The sequence below is a fragment of the Myodes glareolus genome, chromosome 10, assembly GCF_982192425.1.
Source record: "Myodes glareolus chromosome 10, mMyoGla1.1, whole genome shotgun sequence".
Classification (NCBI taxonomy): Eukaryota; Metazoa; Chordata; class Mammalia; order Rodentia; family Cricetidae; genus Myodes; species Myodes glareolus.
The window spans coordinates 21,092,571-21,110,534 of NC_142035.1; the positions used below are offsets into that span (position 1 = coordinate 21,092,571).

The following is a 17,964-nucleotide window of genomic DNA, read 5'->3' on the forward strand; positions in this document are numbered from 1 at the left end:
GAGTCTGGGCAGACAGTGTTCTCCATGGATGATCACCAATTACCACACAAGGCAGGGAGAAGAAACACCACAAAATGTTGTTCAACAACACCATCTTTATTCAAAAATATATATCTATGAGACATCTCAGAATATACTGCTGCCGCCGATGGCAGCCTATACTTCTAAATAAAGTCCTAAATTAATATACAAATTTAAGCTTTAAAAATATCCTTTAAGAAAAACAAAACAAAAACAAAAAAAGAATGAAGACTTTCTGAGGAATACGACCCTAAAGGGAAGAACCTTAGGCCTATGGATGCCCTAAATAAACACAAAACTATAAGTCACCCACCCCACCTGCTAGATCAACTCTCAGCGACAAGACGTTCCATTAAATTAAACAAGGGGAGTAAGCACACGGTTGGGAGACTGGTGGTGGGAGTGGGGGTACGACAAGGAAGATTAAAACCGAAGCATTTCATTAAAACAAAACCAACTTCCTCACCAGAAGTCTGCTATTAACAGGGGTTAAGAGGCCAACACATTCACTTACATAATCACTACAGGTTCATTTCTTTATCTTGCTGTAAGAATTATGCACTGATTGCCGGTCAGATATGTGATGTTGTCCTATTTTCTCCTAGTGATCAGAGCAGAGCTGCTACAGTCCTTTGGTCTGTGGCCGGCAAACACCTACTGTAGCCTCTGGGGACAATGTTGACACAACCATGGGCAGAGTGAACAGCCAACAGCAGCATGCGCTCGGTGAGAACGACAGCTCTAACTGGAACTGGGCACCACCACTACCACACTGAGGGCTGCCCACTTGGTGACACACAGGTTTGCTTTAACATGTAAAACGACGTGTGCTTTTTTTGGTGATCCTAAAAACAGCAACTCAAAATAACGAAGCTTCTCAGGCCCCTTCACTGAATTCCTTCTTATGGATTTTGGACTTCAGCTTCGGGCTCTAATTCCTATTATACTACCAGGGCAAAATGATTTTTGCCTTTCCAATGTCAAAAATAAGCCTGCCAAATTAGAAAGATTTTTTCAGGTTCAAGCCCTATCTTTACTAGACATAAGATAAAAATCCTCATTACATCATTCAGTCACAATGTCGGCTGGCATGATAATGGAATTAAAACCCCAAATTAGTCTCCCTACATCCCCTTCCTCTGCTGGAGGTGAGCTGTTTGTATAAAGACTCCTTTCCTTGCACGGGAACATGGAAGCACAGAGCAGCATGAACTGCCTGGCGTGCTCAGTGTCCTATCTGCAGAGCTGCTCAGGTTTAGTCACCGCACTGTGGATGGACGCCCACGTGGTGGAGTTGGCGTATACTCCAGTCCCCAAAGGAAGGGTAACAGCAACAACAAAAGCCCAGGTACAACCTGTGGAGCATCCTCCGCCCGAGGCATGACACCCAGAACAGCTATCTTCACAGCACCAGGGGGCAGAGGGTCCTAATTTAGGGAGGTGCTGATACCAGGGACCCTTGAGATGTGTGGCATGGGAAGGCTGAGGGGAGAAACCAGGCAACTGACTTGTGACTTTACGTCCCAGATCAGCTTTGAATCTTACTACTAGATTCTCTAGATTGCTTGAAAAACAAACACACCTAACCTTGACCATACCTCTCTAGTAGAAGTAATGGCCAGGAAGGGTCAACAATTTGGCAAACTTCTTGTAGCGAACTGTCTATTGGCTGCGCTGCCAACCTTGTGGGCAGATGGTAGCCAGGAGAGCCAATGCCTGCAGCCTGAGTCCCTCACTGGGAGCCTGTTCTGAACATGGTCAAGCCTAGCTCAGAAAGGGGTTACTTCTATGACATGTGTTGTCACTTGGGGAAAGATTCTTTTGAAAGCTTCCAGAAATACACATGATTTTCATGGCTTACGGGAGTAAGAGAGTGCTAAGAATGGAAAAGCAACAGGGCACGAGAACATGAGTTGGGGGAAGAGTCAGTACTCTTAGCAAATACGAGTCAAAACTGAGTCCAACTTTGAGTCCAACTGCACGGCTCTTAACTGTGCTCAGGAGGAGCTGGAGAATGAGTCACAGTCCCCTGCTTCATTCCTGAGGCGAATGCTGGCTGAAGAGGTGGAGCCAGGGCCAGAAGGCTGTGTCCAACAGTGACTTGCTTCTTTTCTCTGGCACACATGGGACCCTGGAGCGTGATACCTGTCCTAGTCAGTTGAGAAGAGGTCACCAGCAGAAGGCAGAGGTGCCAAGCCCCCTGTTACGTTGGGCAGCAGTGAGAGGTCCGGCAAACTCTGAATGTGGGACTTGAGTTCCTTGCGGACCTGGGTTACTCGTGCAAGCTTCTGTTTATACTCCTAGGAAGACAAGGGGAGACACTGGGTTATGCTGTGCGGGCTGCTGGGCTAGCCCACCAGCCAATCTGCTAGCTCCACCCACCTGCTTTGCACTCCCCAATCAGACTGGCCCTGCTCCTCAGGTCTACCACCACCTGCAGTTGCCAACCACCCAAAAGTCCAGCTTAATAAAGAAACAACCAATTTGTCAACTGCTGAGAGCCCGTGGGAGGACTTCAACCCAGCACATGAAGGTGGGAAGTAAAGAGCAGTGCCATATTTGTATTCTTTGAACTTGTCCTCAACAGCTGTGTAAAAATACAGGTGTTCCTGAGACTTTTGAGGACTTCAGCTAGACCAGTGGTTCTCAACAGTGGGTCACAACCCCATCTTCAAAAACAATTACATTAATATTCATAACAGTATCAAAATTAGTTCTGAAGTAGCAGTGAAAATAGTTTTATGGCCGGAGGTCGCCACAACATGAGGAAGTATATTAAAGGCTCACAGCGTTAGGAAGGGTGAGAGCCACTGCTCTGGACAAAGCTAGACAAATGATTACAAAAGTACACCTTTTGTGCTAAAAGCTTATAGACCACCCCAGACTGATCACTCGGAAACAAGCTCTCTACAAGGCTCAAAATACCCACCTGTCACCACCTGGGTCCAAGACCCCTTCACTGCCGCAGTCCTTGAAAAGGCCTCCTAGGAGCCTGTGCTAGTTCTCTAGGGCCGCACCTCCAGAGTCCAGTCCTTCACACCCTTCCACTGAGAAGGTACACTGTGCCCACCATCCCCACAACTGCTCAGAGCTGACTCCAAATTCATCCTCTCCCTTCCTGACCTCTGCGCACGTCACTGCCCGTAGTCTATTCACTCAGGACTCCCTCAAGCTGCTTCTCTTGGTCCTAGCAAGGCTACTTCTGCCCCTCCACTTCCTAGCTGAGCTCCACCCGCCGCAGAAAATCACTAAGCACCCAGAGAACAGGTATCTTACCCAAACCTGTGCTCTCCAAACAGCTGTTCTGTGCACACTCACCTCAGCCACATCAGATTTCCACAATCCTCTACACGATGGCTCCCAGTGACCCATATTTTCTGTCGTCAGCTCACAAATACCTTCTGATACATCTGTATGGGAAACTACTGGGCCATGTGAAGTCTGAGGCTTAGAAACCCCTTCTAGGCTTATTTTCCCCTCACAAGGCATATTATAAGGAGGCTCCTGAGGCTGGGCCCATGCAGGTTAAAGACTTTCTTAGAGGAGTCCCACCCACAGCAGTGGGTAAGACTCAGAGGTCAGGGGTTAGCATGCTTCTTCTGTACTGTCATATGAGACACATGCGTCCTTTTTCCCTGCCCAAAGTGCAGGGACAGCATAGAGTCTCATTAAGTAGCTCTGACTGCTCTAGAACTCAATATGTAGACCAGGCTGGCCTCAAACTCAAGAGATCTACCTGCCTCTGCCTCCCGAGTACTGGGATTAAAGGCGTGCGCCACCACACCCAGCAGTAATTCTCAGTTCTTCAATGCCAAATGCCTAGGCACACTAGAGCTTAGCTTAGCTTGAAGGCTTAAGTAAACTAGTAATGAAGACTCTTCCAACCAATCGGATGCTCTGGATCCATTCGCCTCACTCTGCACCCGCCACACCCTACAACCCCCAGCACAGTTCACAAGAACAAACACAGGTATAGAAATCTTCCTCAAATTTGGGCTTCAGGCAATACTTTCACTCCTGCAATGGCAGATGCCTTCAAGCCTGGGCTCTACAAGTCCAAGGTCCCCTCCACCTGCTTACACCAACACTTAAGTGACATTTGCCTAAAGCATAAAGCCAATGATCTCTTTCTGGGCATAATGTTACTACTAATCACAGTACTTTGGAAGGCTGAGGCAAGAAGATCACAAATTCAAGGCCCATCTGGGCTACAAAGAGAGATCCTGTCTCAAAAGCAGAGTAAATAAAAATCTAGTAGGCCAAGAGGTTTAAATAATCAACAGAGGGAGCAGACAAAGCCTCTGAGTTCCCAAATACAAGACAGGACTGCCTTAGAACAAGGGCCTGAAGGGGCAGCAGAATGACACAGCTTAGTGACTGACAGGCGACCGGGTCAAGCTGTAGCTAGTTGTCTTATGGGTCACTGAGCAGACTCCATCTTTTCTTTTTTTGGAAGAATCAGGCTTTCAAAATAAAGTCAACTGTAAATGCTGCCATGGACCAACAACACATTCAAGAACAAGTCCCAGCAAAACTCCCACGTGCAACTTCAGCTCACACTTTCTAATTCTCCCCGTTCTGATGCTCTCCAAGTGGGGCAGTATACAACACCCCCAGCTCCCAGTCCCATTAGCTGCCTTCCCAGTTAGTTGTCTCTGGCTCTGAGCAGGGATAGTAAGTGCTCCGGAAAAATCTAAGAATTTCATTTCTCAACGTCAGCCTGCCCTTCATCCTGGCAGTGAGTGCTTCTTAAGCTGTTGTTAAACGACTCCCTTGGGAAACAGTGCTTTGGCAACTCCTGCTCCCTTCCACAATGCCCCTTATGGTGATTTGAATAAGAACGGTCCCACTGGCTCATAATATTTGAATGCTTTGCTACCAGGGAGTGGCACTACTTGAGAAGGATTAGATGGTGTGGCCTTTTGGGGAAACTGTGTCACTGGGGGTGGGCTTTGAGGTTTCAAAAGTCCACACTAGGCCCATTTCTCACTCTACCTGTGTTTAAAGACACGGATCTCAGCTACTGCTCAGGTGTCACGTATGCTGCCATGTTGTTCCCTGATAAAATGACAATGAACTGAGACTCTGAAGCTATAAACAGCCTCCAGTTAATGCTTTCTCTTTTAGGAGCTGCCTTGGTCATGGTATCTCTACACAGCCACAGGGCAGTGACTAAGACAGCATTCAGACCAGTTTCCTGTGAGGAGGTGCACTAGAGCACTCTGGCTCCCAAAAGGTGCAGCTTTTCTCTTCTTTTTAGTACACCAAGAGCTACTCAAACAAGGCAAGGATGGAAACCACAGGCCGTTTGTTTAGTGTCTCCCACGTGTGTGTGCATGCGTGTGTGTATGAGATCTTGATATACCACTGATCTCCCTGCTTTGTCCAGGCACTTGAGAAATTAGGAGGCACACCATGAGTACCCCAGTACACTGCTGCTGTGGTGCCTTGCCAGCTGTGTTCTCTCCTGCAGTTGTCCTCCTAGATAAAACTTCACAGGGCCTCTTCCTTCACAAATATCTTCCCAAGAAGCCAAGGCAAACCCCAAAACTCCAATCCTGTCCTTCCTACTCGGACATACTTCAGCCCCTGGCTACTGCTGCCAGGCTGCCCACCAAATATCAGTGAAGAGACCTGAAACATGCCAAGTCACACCTGATTTGCTGCCACCCCCTCAGTCAAAATCCAGGGGCTAAGATGAGCTTCCAGGGTTCCTGTGACTGCCAAGAAATGTTTCAAAAGTAGATAGCCTAAGGTGTGTTCTGAGATAATGCCTAGGATTTAAGCTCCTGGCAAAGCTGTGGAGTCTTGCCTCATAGTCAAACTACAGGAGAAAATGTGTTAACATCCCCGGCTGACACTGTGAACTCAAGCACATGGCACATGGGATGAAGTGCTGATGGAGCACGGCTTTCCACATTCTTTGCCTTTTATGGCCAGGGCAGCAGTCCAGACCTGACATACTGTAGATGAGCTCTGGGCTAAGGAGGTTAAAAATGACAGGGGCTGACAGCACAGTGACCTTTCTACAGGAATTCCATTTTTGAAACCAACAAAATTGTAAGCGTTTCCTCTAGCAACTCATGTAAGAAATGCTGATCAGAATGTGAGCATTCTCAAGCTCATTCTCTCCCTGGCCGAGTGTTTACATAAGTACTAACACTGGGATGGGCTTCGGGCCTGAATTGTTGAAAAGTAGCAATGGGACACCATGGCTTTCTCCTTTATCACATTCTGCTGTGCTATGGGACATAGAACATGGCTCCTCCAAGGTAAGAATCATGGACTATCATAACAACACAGTCCATGAAGGGCCATGCTTTAAATGAAGGTGATACCAGATCAAACTTAACTCCATGAGCCACTCTGTTACAGGAGAAGCTGGCCTTTGTAGTTCTGTGGTAGAGCACTTGGCCTAACATGCACAAGGCCTTCGTTCCAATCCAGCACCAGGAAATGAAGAGCAAAAAAGGAAGCAAACCTTTTCCTGGACATGATTTAACCTAACTGAAGTCCTCCCATGGCCCCAGAAGACCATGGCCCCCACTACGGCTCACAGGACCTGCATTTACAGTCATAGCCTCTGGAAGCAGCTCCATCCAACTGCCCATCTGGCCAGGGAACAGCATGTACGTTTTCATGTTGGAAATAAGAATGCTGCTTTCTTTACATTTTTTGACTGTCAAAGATCCACATGGAACAAAAATCACCACTAACCTGTACCTCTCTCTCAGCCAGCTCCAGGGCAGTTACCACATTTCAAAACGATACACTCTGGGTGTCACAGCAGGGCTGAGGCTGCTGAGTAAGATGATGGGGAAAATACAAGAAAAAGAAGAAATTGTGGCTGCATCCCCCAAGCTTGGGACCTGGTCAGCTTCATTGCTAATGTCAATGATAAAAGTGAATACAAAACCTTCCAAAAAGGACAAATGGCAAGATGGGACAGCCCTCTGAATACCCATCCATCCACCAGGGCCTCTGTCACATGCCAGTGGGTTTCAGACCACAAAGTTTGTCCGGGCGCTTCTTTCCCTTGGGGACCCTCAAGTGTTACTATCACAACAACAACCCCAGTCTTGGGGCTGGAGAGATGGCTTGGAGCTAACAGCTCTTGTTGCTCTTCTAGAGGACCTGGGTACAATTCCTAGCACCAACACAGTGGCTCGTAAGCATCTGTAACTCCAACATCAGAGACCCTGAGACCCTCTTCTAGCTGCTGCGAGCACCATGCACGCACATGACGCACAGACATGCAGACAAAACATGCGTACCATAAAAATAATTAAAACCAAGTCTGACAGGGATTTGCACAAACAAAGGAATACAAAGTTATGTGCCTATACATACACTAAGAGCATTGTAAACAACAAAAAATAAAAATTAATTTTAGGATGAGGCAATTCTTTCTAATTTTAATGTGGTGATAAAACTAAACATTCACAATTTAAAGTCACACCTGGTGGTGGCAGGCCTATAATCCCAGCTACTTGGGAGGCTAAAACAAGAGGATCATAAAGTCAAGGCCAGTTCAAATGACAAAGTGAGTTTAAGGCTAGCCTGAACTACAGAGGGAATTCAAGGCCAGCCAGGGTAATCTACTAAAACTCTGTCTCAAAATTTAAAAATATAAAGAGTGCAGGAGACAGTTTAACAGCAAAATGTCCCATGCTCAAGATCCCGTATTTAATCTCCAGCTCCTCAGAGGTTAAAAAAAAACCCACAAACACTAATAATTTAATAGAAATCTATAAATAACACTGAAGACTCATGGGTCCTTCAAAACGCAGGCAATTGTACAATGGGACCCTTCATAATATATAATTCCAGTAAAATCAAAATGCTAAATCTTTTTTTTAAAGATAGGGTTTAATGTAACTTAGGCTAGCCCTTGCTGTAGAGCTAAGGATGACCTTGAACTCCTGATGCTCCTGCTTCCATCTTCCAGCTTCTGTAATTATAAGCCTTTAACAGGAATGGGAACCTGCCTGTACTGCGGGTGGCTAGAGGTTTGGACAAAACTAGTATAAATTAACAGATCTGATGTGAAACAACCAGCCCTCCTAGTTTCTGTTATTTTATGAGTAATATTTAATCTTTCTGATTTATGTTAAGAGACATGTAGATTTGAATAAAAGGAATTATTGATGAAATACAAAATCCTCTTCTCACAAACCATTCGACTGTCCTTACAGTCAAGCAAATCTACCAGATGCTATCTTGAGAGCAAGAAAGGTCCTTTGACCAGAGTCATCCTTTCTTCTCTAAAGGCCTGCTTCTAAAACCATGGGGGAGCCCCAAAGCTTTTCAACTAATTGATACCATGTTCCAAATTCATGCATTTACAATCCCAGAGAGAGGAAGGAATTGGTCTACAAAGTAAGCCCAAACCTCTTGGGAACACCCTCAGAGTAGAGGAAGTTCCCTGCCAAAGATAAAACCCTCCAACATGCTTAGAAATTCATCAAGCTAGGACCAGCGCTTATCGAAGAGCTAAAGGGGGTAGAGGTATGAGACACAGGGGAATAACTATGCATTCACAAGAGATGTAGAGCTCTGAAGGATGGAGTGGAGGTAGAGGCAACATGTACTTACTTGGCTCTACAGGGTGGGTCTAAAGGCATGCTGCCCAAAGAGGTAGTGAGGTACAGACAGATGATGTCATAGTTAGGGTTTCTATTGCTGTGAAGATACATCATGACCACAGCAACTCGTATAAAGGAAAACATTTAATTGGGGTGGTTTACAGTTCAGAGGTTTAGTCCATTGTCCTCACAGTGGGGCAAAGGAGCATACAGGCAGACATGGTGCTAAAGAAGGAGCTGAGAGTTCTACATCTTGATCTAATGGCAACAGGAAGTGAACTGACACTGGGTGAAGCTTGACCATCAAAGGAGACCTCAAAGCCCACCCCCACAGTGATACACTTCCTCCAATAAGGCTACACCTCCTAATAGTGCTGCTCCCTATGAGCTTATGGGACCAATTACATTCAAACTATCACTGATGATGAGCAGGGACTGACAGGTAAGGGGAAACAGTGGAGGGTAAAGGAGAAGTATCCCTACCAGAGACGAAAGATCAACATGGGCAAATATCAGGCTGGTGGGGAAGAGGGAAGGCAAGTTATAGTTGATGGGAGAGAGGAGTAGAGGGAAGGCAAGCCATGAGTGATAGGGCAATTGTAATCTGGGCCATTTTAGAGACAATGAGAAGTCACCTGATTAGGCTGAGGAATGGTATGCTTAGAGCCGCATGTTGAAAACATGAAAGAGCTGCTGTGTGAAGAATGGATTATAGGACAGAAGCAAGTAATCAGCAGGTAAGGCTACACAGCAGGGAGGTGACAGAGGCGGAGACAGAGCAGAGGGGGGCAGATTCAAGAAAAACAGGAGGCATTAAAAAGGGCTGGGAGGTCAATCTGCGAAACTCAGAGGTGCAGTAGAGGAACTAGGGACGAGACTAGCGGAGGCTGACTGACACAGCTGACGTGTGGGACACTGGGAGCAGTGCTGGGCAAGTGCTAGCACGGACGGGATGGGCTCTATGTAGCCTAGCATGGCTCTACACTCACCACCCTCTTGCCTCAGCCTCCTGAGTGCAGTTCTGCTAAGTAGCACTGCCACTGTGTGAGAAGCAGAAGGACAGTCTGCCTCACCATGGTGTTTGAACTGTCTGAGATGGTTAAGGCACAGACATGCAGATGGGAATTAAAGCAAATGAAGTGGAGTCACTCAGGAAAAAGATCTAGAATGAGAAAAAGGCTAAAGGTGTGCCACACCCTACATGATGGAGATCGAGAGAAGCAGCACAGAGCATGGGAAGATAGACTGGCACCAGCAGAGGGCGACATGAAACCAGGTAAAGAATACAGAGAGGGTCAGAATAAAGTCATGAGACATATTGATAACTAACTCAGGAGTAAAACCGTTACTTTACAAATGACAAAAATCACATCAATGGGCTAGAGAGATGGCACAGCAGTTGAGAGCACTTGCTGTTCTTTCGGGACGTGAGTTTGGTCTCCAGCACCCGCATCAGATGGCTTAGAACCACCTAAAACTCCAACTCCTGAGATCTAATGCCCTCTTCTGGCCTACAAGGACTCCTGTTTACATGCAGTACACATAAATACACAAAGGCGCATTACACACACACACTCACACATAAATGAAAAATACATAAATCCTAACAACAACAACAACAACAACAACAACAAATGACAACAAAGTTAAAAAGGCTGCAGCGGCCACAATGGTGAAAGCCACAGAAGGCATGGAAGAGGTCATGTGGCTCCCCATCATGGGATCATTGCCAGAGGTCATGGCTATGCCCCATAGAAGTGAACTCTATGAACAAAGAGCCTCCCAGGAACAAGCCTGTTGAACTGGACCTGTTCACTCATAACCACTGTGCTGGTTTCAAGGATGCTCAGAGGCCTTTCTTGCTGGGTAATTTTGTTGCGTTGAAGCTTACAAAGTTACTGTGCATGCTAAGTTAGGAAAAGAGAGCTAACCACACTTTCTCCAAAGATCACTTCAAGATAAAGGACCTAAATCAGAAAATGAACAATTAGGGGGTAGACAAAGCTATAATGAATGACCCAGCTAGTACCTGATGATACACGGGACCATCTTAACTTTCATTTTTACTCCTTGGAGTAACTAGGAAGTTGTCCCATACAGAAAGACTGTTTCTGACCTTGTTTTAAGCCCTACCTTCTGTTGTGAATTATTTAAATTTGTGTGTGTCTGTATGGGGGTATATGAGTGCAGTTGCCAAGGAGGCCAGAAGAGTGTGTCAGATCCCCTGGAGCTGGAGCAACAGGCAAGGTTTTGTTTTTGTTAAATTTTTAAAGTTAATTATTAAATTATAAGTATATTGGGAGTAGGGGTGAGCACATGAGTGCAGGTGCCCTGAGAAGCTAGACCAGATAACTGCTGGAGCTGGCATTACAGGCTGCCAGACAATGGGTGCCAGGAACTGAATTTGAGTTCTCTCAAAGGACAGAAAATTTGCCTAACTGCTGAGTCATCTCTCCAGCCCCTACAAGTAGTTTTGAGCACCTAATGTAGGTGCTGGGACACAAACTTGGGTCCTCTGCAAGAGCAGTCCACACTCTGACCACTGAGCCATCTACCCCACCCCTTAATTTTTTTTTTAAACAAAAGGTAGAGAGAGTCATTATCTAGTGCAAGCTGGCCTTGAACTCATATCACAACCCTCCTGCCTTAGCCTTCTGAATGCTGGAGTTATAGTCATGTATACCTGACATTGCAGAAAGAAGCAGAGATGTAGCTTCTGAGACTTCAAAGCATGCAGCCACACCTTCCAGTTTCCCTCTTTCCAAAGCACCAGTTTGAAGGGAGTACAGGCCCAGCGTACCAGCAGGACATTCACAAAGACTAAAATAGCACACACTCAATGGGGCAAACAGAGTAGCCACCACAGCTCAAATGTCTGTCATCTGAACCCTGCTCTTAAAACTATGCTCACTCAAGTTAGCGTTATAAGTATCTGTCATTTTCCCACAGCTGTTGTAAATGTAAACAAGTTCACTAAAAAGCTAGAAGACAGCCCACTTTGTCCAACTTAACTCCTACACAAAACAAAGACTCTCCTTAACACGAGAAGGATTGTGTCTGGAAGCTTTGGAAGAGTACAAGGGCTCCTAAGATAGGAATGCAGAGTTAGGGGAAGACCCTGAAACAAACATCTTTTTTTTTTTTAAGGATTTATTTATTTCATATACAGTGTTCTGCCTGCACACCAGAAGAGGGCACCAAATCTCATTATAGATGATTGTGAGCCACCATGTGGTTGCTGGGAATTGAACTCAGAACCTCTGGAAGAGCAGCCAGTACTCTTAATCTCTTCAGCCCCGAAATAAACATTTTTTAGTGTTCAGAAAGACACACAGATACTTACATGTTCTTCTTTTTTTTTTTCTGAGACAGGCAGGGTTTCTCCGTTTAACAGTCCTGGCTGCCCTGGAACTAGCTCTTGTAGACCAGGCTGGCCTCGAACTCACAGAGATCCTCCTGTTTCTGCCTCCTGAGTGCTGGGATTAAAGGTGTGCGCCACCATCGCCAGGCGACACCCACATGTTTACACAGAAATACCTCTAGGAATCTAGAGGAAAATCATTTAAACACCCAGAGTTGGGAGAGGAGGCACAGGATGAAAGGAAAGGCAAAGTGAGGAGAGAAACACTCATGAGGGACCACAGGTATCCAAACTGCTCACAGCTTCTGTTAAGAAGCAAAGTAATTATGCAAAGTTAAAAACAAGACTAAAAAGCTCTAAACATCACCCCTGATTTCAAAAGTTTCTCTGAGAGAGAACTGTGCTTCCCCACACACAACCCAGGCTGGCATTTGCCTCTAACTTATGATCCTCCTGTCTCAACATTCTCAATGTTGGAATTAAAGGTGTGTTCCACCAGGTTTGGCTCTCCATTTGAACTTTCACAGAAAGGAAAATAAAGAAACTAGATCAAAATTAACAACAATTCCTTGTAGATTATAAACCAATAAGATTATGATTCTTTCTTTACAGGTATTATCTGGTTTTCCTCTGATTTATTGTTTTTACAATCAGAAAAAAAAAAAAAGAACAGAGTATTTGGAGTGTGTGAATGGCTAAGTACCAGGAATTGGGGGAGCAACAGAGCCAGTTTGCAACTCCACGTGTACACTCTATGTGATACCTACACCAATGGAAACTCAGCAGGGCTGCTCAGAAGGCAGCTCAATGCTGCCAACAATGAACTAAGGGTCGTACTAATTGACATAGCACTTGCCTAGCAGAAGAAGGTCCCGGGGTCACTCCAAGCACCACATACACATACACACACACACACCCCACAACTTGCGAGACAGCTGCTATAAATCTGGTCTGAACTATAAAGGTTAGTCAAGTGAAAGGATCAAGAGGAATCCAAAACTCCAATGTCCAGTACTACTTCATTCACAGAACCCCAAATACCAACTCAACAGGAGTCCTCACAGATTGGAGGGGAACATAAAGAGGTGGGGGGAGGCAGAGGCCCCTAACATGGCAGGGAGCAAGCCATGGCCTGCTATGGACAAGATCTAGGTATCAGACCCCATGACCACCTGGTAGCTGTAAGCAGAACTGCCTCTTCAGTAACTGTTCTAACTGCCCTTAGAGCTGATACTGCTGTCTCGTGAGGGCAGAGCTGTGTGTTACAAGGGCAGATAGGCGGAGCCAGCTCGAGTAGCTCAGGCCACTTGGCTATCCTGACATGCTCCATGTGAGCCAGCTCTAGTCATGTTCACTAGGGTCAGAGATCCTGTATCACACTATGACCTTGAGCTTCCATATAAACCCCAAGCTTAATTCTTTTATGAAAAACAAGGATCAGACTGCCTGCCTTTACTGTAAGGGACAGTGAGATAAGATAGTGGCTTTGATCCTGTGGGAAAGAGGAAGAATGTATTTCAAACCTCACGAAGGAGAGCTCTCTATCTCCACCTACTGTTCTTCCACTGGAGAAACGAATGCTTCTAAAACACCTGCACCCTGAAGGAAAAGGGGATGCTGCCAAAACCAATAGGCAGCAGTGTGGTTTAGAAGTCCCTTGACTGGAGCCAAAGAATTTCTCAAGTTGTTAAAACCTGCAGTGCACAGAAATACAAAGAGTCACAAGGCCATGCTGAATTCTACATCATTCATTCTGACCTCCCAGCTGTGCTGTCGCAAGTTGAATTCTTAAGGATTCATTACAGGTCAGGAAGAGGTGTGGAGAAACAGCAAGAGCCCCAAGTTCACTTCACCCCCTCCACCAGAGAAAGGACATCAAGGAACAGAGTGGATTCTCAAATACTCACAGAACATTCTGGAATGCTTGCCTGCTACTGCTGTCACTTCCCTGCATAAGATATCACTGCACCACAAGATGTTTTAGGAATTGTCTAACTGACTCAACTCTGGCTGCTCTTGTACAAAAGTAAGATGTCTTTTTGTTGTTTTTTCCCCCCATGGAATAAAGTTTCAAAAACAAAACATTACAAATCTGAATAGTAAATTATGAGATGTGTATGCCCTGGATTCTATTCCTGCCCTGTGGCTAGGTCCCTCTAGGTCTGAGTTTCTTCACTAATTCAAAATCATACCACATCCTGTTACACAGACATCCACACCCTGGGAACTTTGCTGAGGGTACACATGCAAGCCTTCTAGAGACTAGAAGTACCACTGGCTACTGAAGTGACATTTCTACCCTCAATCTGTGTCAAGGAAACTTATGGTGCCTAGATAGGGCTTTGATAGTGTCAAACACATCAGTAAGTGATACTCTGGCAGAGATTAAAGAAGGCTTAATGCAAGGTCATATAACTCTTGTTCATGGATCAGAAAACAAGATCCCACCACGAATAAGGATTAAATGCAACTGCTAGTAAAATTCAAATGACTTTCTTTTGTTTTTGCAGAAATTGAAATAGTGATGGGAAATTCTTAAATTCATATAGAATTTTAAGAGGTTTTGCCCAAAACAACGTAAGGGGAAAAAGAAAAAAGAAGAAGAAAATGAATTGAAGACTTAAGCATCTCACTCTCAAACTTCCTACAGAGCTACATGCCGAAAGCAAGGTCCCAACGGGACACAGAGACCAGTGGTCCACAACTGAGAATGCATACTGCTAGGACCAACTGTTTATGACAAAGGTGTCAGTCACACACTCAGTTACAGCAAGGAACAGTCTTTTCAACAGGAGTTGGTTCCCTACCTCACACCATATACAAAACTAACTCAGAATCATTGACAGCCTAAATGTAAGAGTTCAGAAACTAAAGCTCCTGAAAAACAAAGTGAGAAACCTTTATGTCTTGGAATTAGACAATGGGTTCTTAGATAAAACACCAAAACAAAGGCAAGAAAAGGAAAAATTAAGAGTAAAACTGGAGCTTATTAAAATGAAAACGACTTTCAGAATAGGAGAAAATATCTGCAAATCTTATCTAAGAAAACAGCTATCCAAATACATTAAGAACGCTTAAGACTCAAACTGCACATAGCCCAACTTGAGAGTGGACAAAGGGACTTGAACAGACATGCTTCCAAAAGGACAACAAATGTCACAAAGCAGGTGAAGATGCTCTTTGTACTGCTCCTCTGGGAAACACAAATCAATCACATTCTCTGTGCTGGATAGAAGAAAGAAGTGGTAAGTATTGTCAAGGATGTGAAGAAACTGAGACCTATACATTGGTGGTGGCAGCAGAAAATGGGGCAGCTGATGCCAGGTAGTGATGGCACACATCTTTAATCCCAGCAACCAGGAGGCAGAGGCAGGTGGATTTCTGAGTTTGAGGCCAGTCTGATCTACAGACCGAGTTCCAGGACAGCCAGGGCTACACAGAAAAACCCTGTCTCAAAGGGAGAAAAAGAAAAAGGAACTGGGACAGCTGCTATGGGAAACAGTTTGATAGCTGTCAAAGGTTACACAGACTCACCATTTGATCTAGCAACCTCCATCCTAGATAGCACACACCCAAGAAAAATGAAAAGATGTCTACAAGAACTTGCACATCACTGTCTACAGCAGCATTATTCACTACTCACAGTAACAGAAAAACAGATGTAATTCAAATGCCCATCAATAATAACGAACAAATTGTGGCAGATCCATGTAATAGCTATTACTATTACAATAATTATCAATATTTGCACTAACATTCAACCTCAGTAAGAATGAAGCACTGGTACACAGTACTTTGTGGTTAAACCTCAGTTTATTACCTAATTAAAAGAGACACGAGTATATAAAATCCCCAGGGGCAGAGAGGGTAAGGGCAGTGATAAAAGTGTTAGCAGATAGCTGCTCTGTACTATGAAGTACTAAATGTCACTGAAACGTTGACTCTTTAAAATGCTTAACTGTATGTTACAGAAATTTCATCTCAACCTACAAACAAACTGTAGTTAGGGATCATCTGGAGCTCTCTGTTTGGCAGTCTTTGTGCACCATGGAGAGCCCCTTTCAGCCTAGATCATGGACACACACCATGACAATGCAGGAAGCTGCTGTGCCAGGAGGTGAGACTGCAGGCACTTGACCCTTTGATTTTTTTTCTTTCTTTCTTGGAAGCTAAGTGGCTTCTCTCCTCCACCTCCTCCCTCTGGTGGTTCTGACGAACATACGCACACCACTTTTCATTCAAAATGCCAAGACAGAAACTCTGAACAACCTGTTCAGACTAAAGCTTGGGAGCTTTATGCAGTTGCTTGGGCTAAGAGTCACCTCTGTCAGCAAGAAACAAAGTTTCCTTTGTTCTGAGAAGTGATAGCTAGAGCTGATCTGGTTCCTTCGGCTCCCGCCTTTTGAGTCAGGCTAGCTTTAGGCCCCAGTGTAGCTTGGCCTCTGAGCTGTTAGTAAAACTGGTCTCTTCCACAGCCTTCTTTTCTATTTCTAGGTTTTCTCTGTTCATGACACAAAACATTACAGATTTTCATTAGCTTTTCCTTTAACCTTGCTTGGAGTTTAAGGGAAAAGTGGTACAGTAGTGTCAACCATGACACTTTGAACCATAAAATGGTTAAAATGCATCATCCCTCAATGAACCCTAATTCTACTTAGAGGATAAAGGACAGGTGCACAAGAGCAACAGTAGGCTGTTCTACCAGAGTCACCTTCCCTAACAGCTTCTCTGCAGCCGACATACATCACATCTGCTAAACCACTTACTGGAACCTAGCAACAAGAACTCTCTTTATAGGAAAAGACGACTTCCTCTGAGGAATGAGTCAAAGAACAAGCATTTTCTGAGGAACAAATATATTCCTAGCGCCATGACAGCAGCCAAAGAGCATAGAGTCCAAAAGACTTCAGGAGACCATCTGAAGGCGTCTGGTGTTCCAAAACAGCTCATGCATTTGAGACCTTGCATACATCCGTAGTAAACATCTGACTGAATGAATGTTATTAATAAATATTTCTTGGTATGTTTCAGTGTTGACATAATGAGCTAGAAGAGTCCCCTTTAACTCCCTGCTTCTGCAGTTCTCTCCATGGAGGACAAGTCACTGAGGAAAATAAGTAAGCAGGCTTCTGGAATCAGGGAAAGCCCTTGCTCCTGAGCAGCACTCCCAGCGGAAGAGGAATATCTTACCCATCTTTGCACACGTCTATCAGTGAACAGGTACGGACTGGTGACTGTAAACAAGGCCCCAGCTCCACGCGGGGTCTCCATTCCTCTGTCCATACACTTTAGTGCCTTCACACACCTGTTCAGGCCTTTGGTTGCTCCCCTTCAATAAACATATTTCTCTCCTCCAATTACCAATTCCCATCAGGGATTATCTTAAACCACAACCATGATGCAGGAGAATTGTCTGCATTCTGTCAATCATATTTTAATAAACTGCTGATTGGCCAGGCAGGAAGTATAGGCAGGTCAACCAGACCGGAAGTAGAGGCGGGGCGATGAGAACATGAGAAGGCTAGGAAGGAGGAAATCCACTCCTCCATTCCTGCCCAGACCACTGAGGAGGCAACATGTGAGCTGCCACGCTGAGAAAGGTACTGAGCCATGTGGCTAACATAGATAATGATAATGGATTAATATAAATTACAAGGACTAATAAGAAGCCTGACCTAATGGGCCAATCAGCTTTATAACTTATAGAGATCTCTGTGTGATTGATTTTCTCTGGGACTTGCTGGCTGTGGGGTACCGGGTGGGACAGAAACCCCAACAAGTTGGCCCTCATGCTACACAATCAGAATTGTCATCAGTCTTAATTTGTTTGGTTTTACGTTTACCTATGCTGGTAACACTAGACTAATTTCCTTGAAACTCAATTTCCTTCTGTGAGCCAGAATAGGTTCTCCTCCCCTCTAGACTTGACCCAGCACCTCTGTCACTTCAAGGTTCAGAAGCCACTAGGAACCCAATATCAAGTTCTCAAAGAAAGAG

General features: G+C 45.0%; 1 protein-coding gene across 1 annotated transcript in view; it reads right to left on the reverse strand.

Moving 5' to 3' along the window:
* Positions 1-75: 75 nt before the first annotated feature.
* Positions 76-17,964, reverse strand: part of Rprd1b (regulation of nuclear pre-mRNA domain containing 1B) — a 47,217-nt gene continuing 29,328 nt past the window's right edge. The window contains exon 7 of the mRNA XM_048440904.3: positions 76-2,321. Within this exon, the coding sequence (XP_048296861.1) occupies positions 2,172-2,321 (150 nt within the window). The 3' untranslated portion in view covers positions 76-2,171. The remainder of the gene's footprint in view (positions 2,322-17,964) is intronic.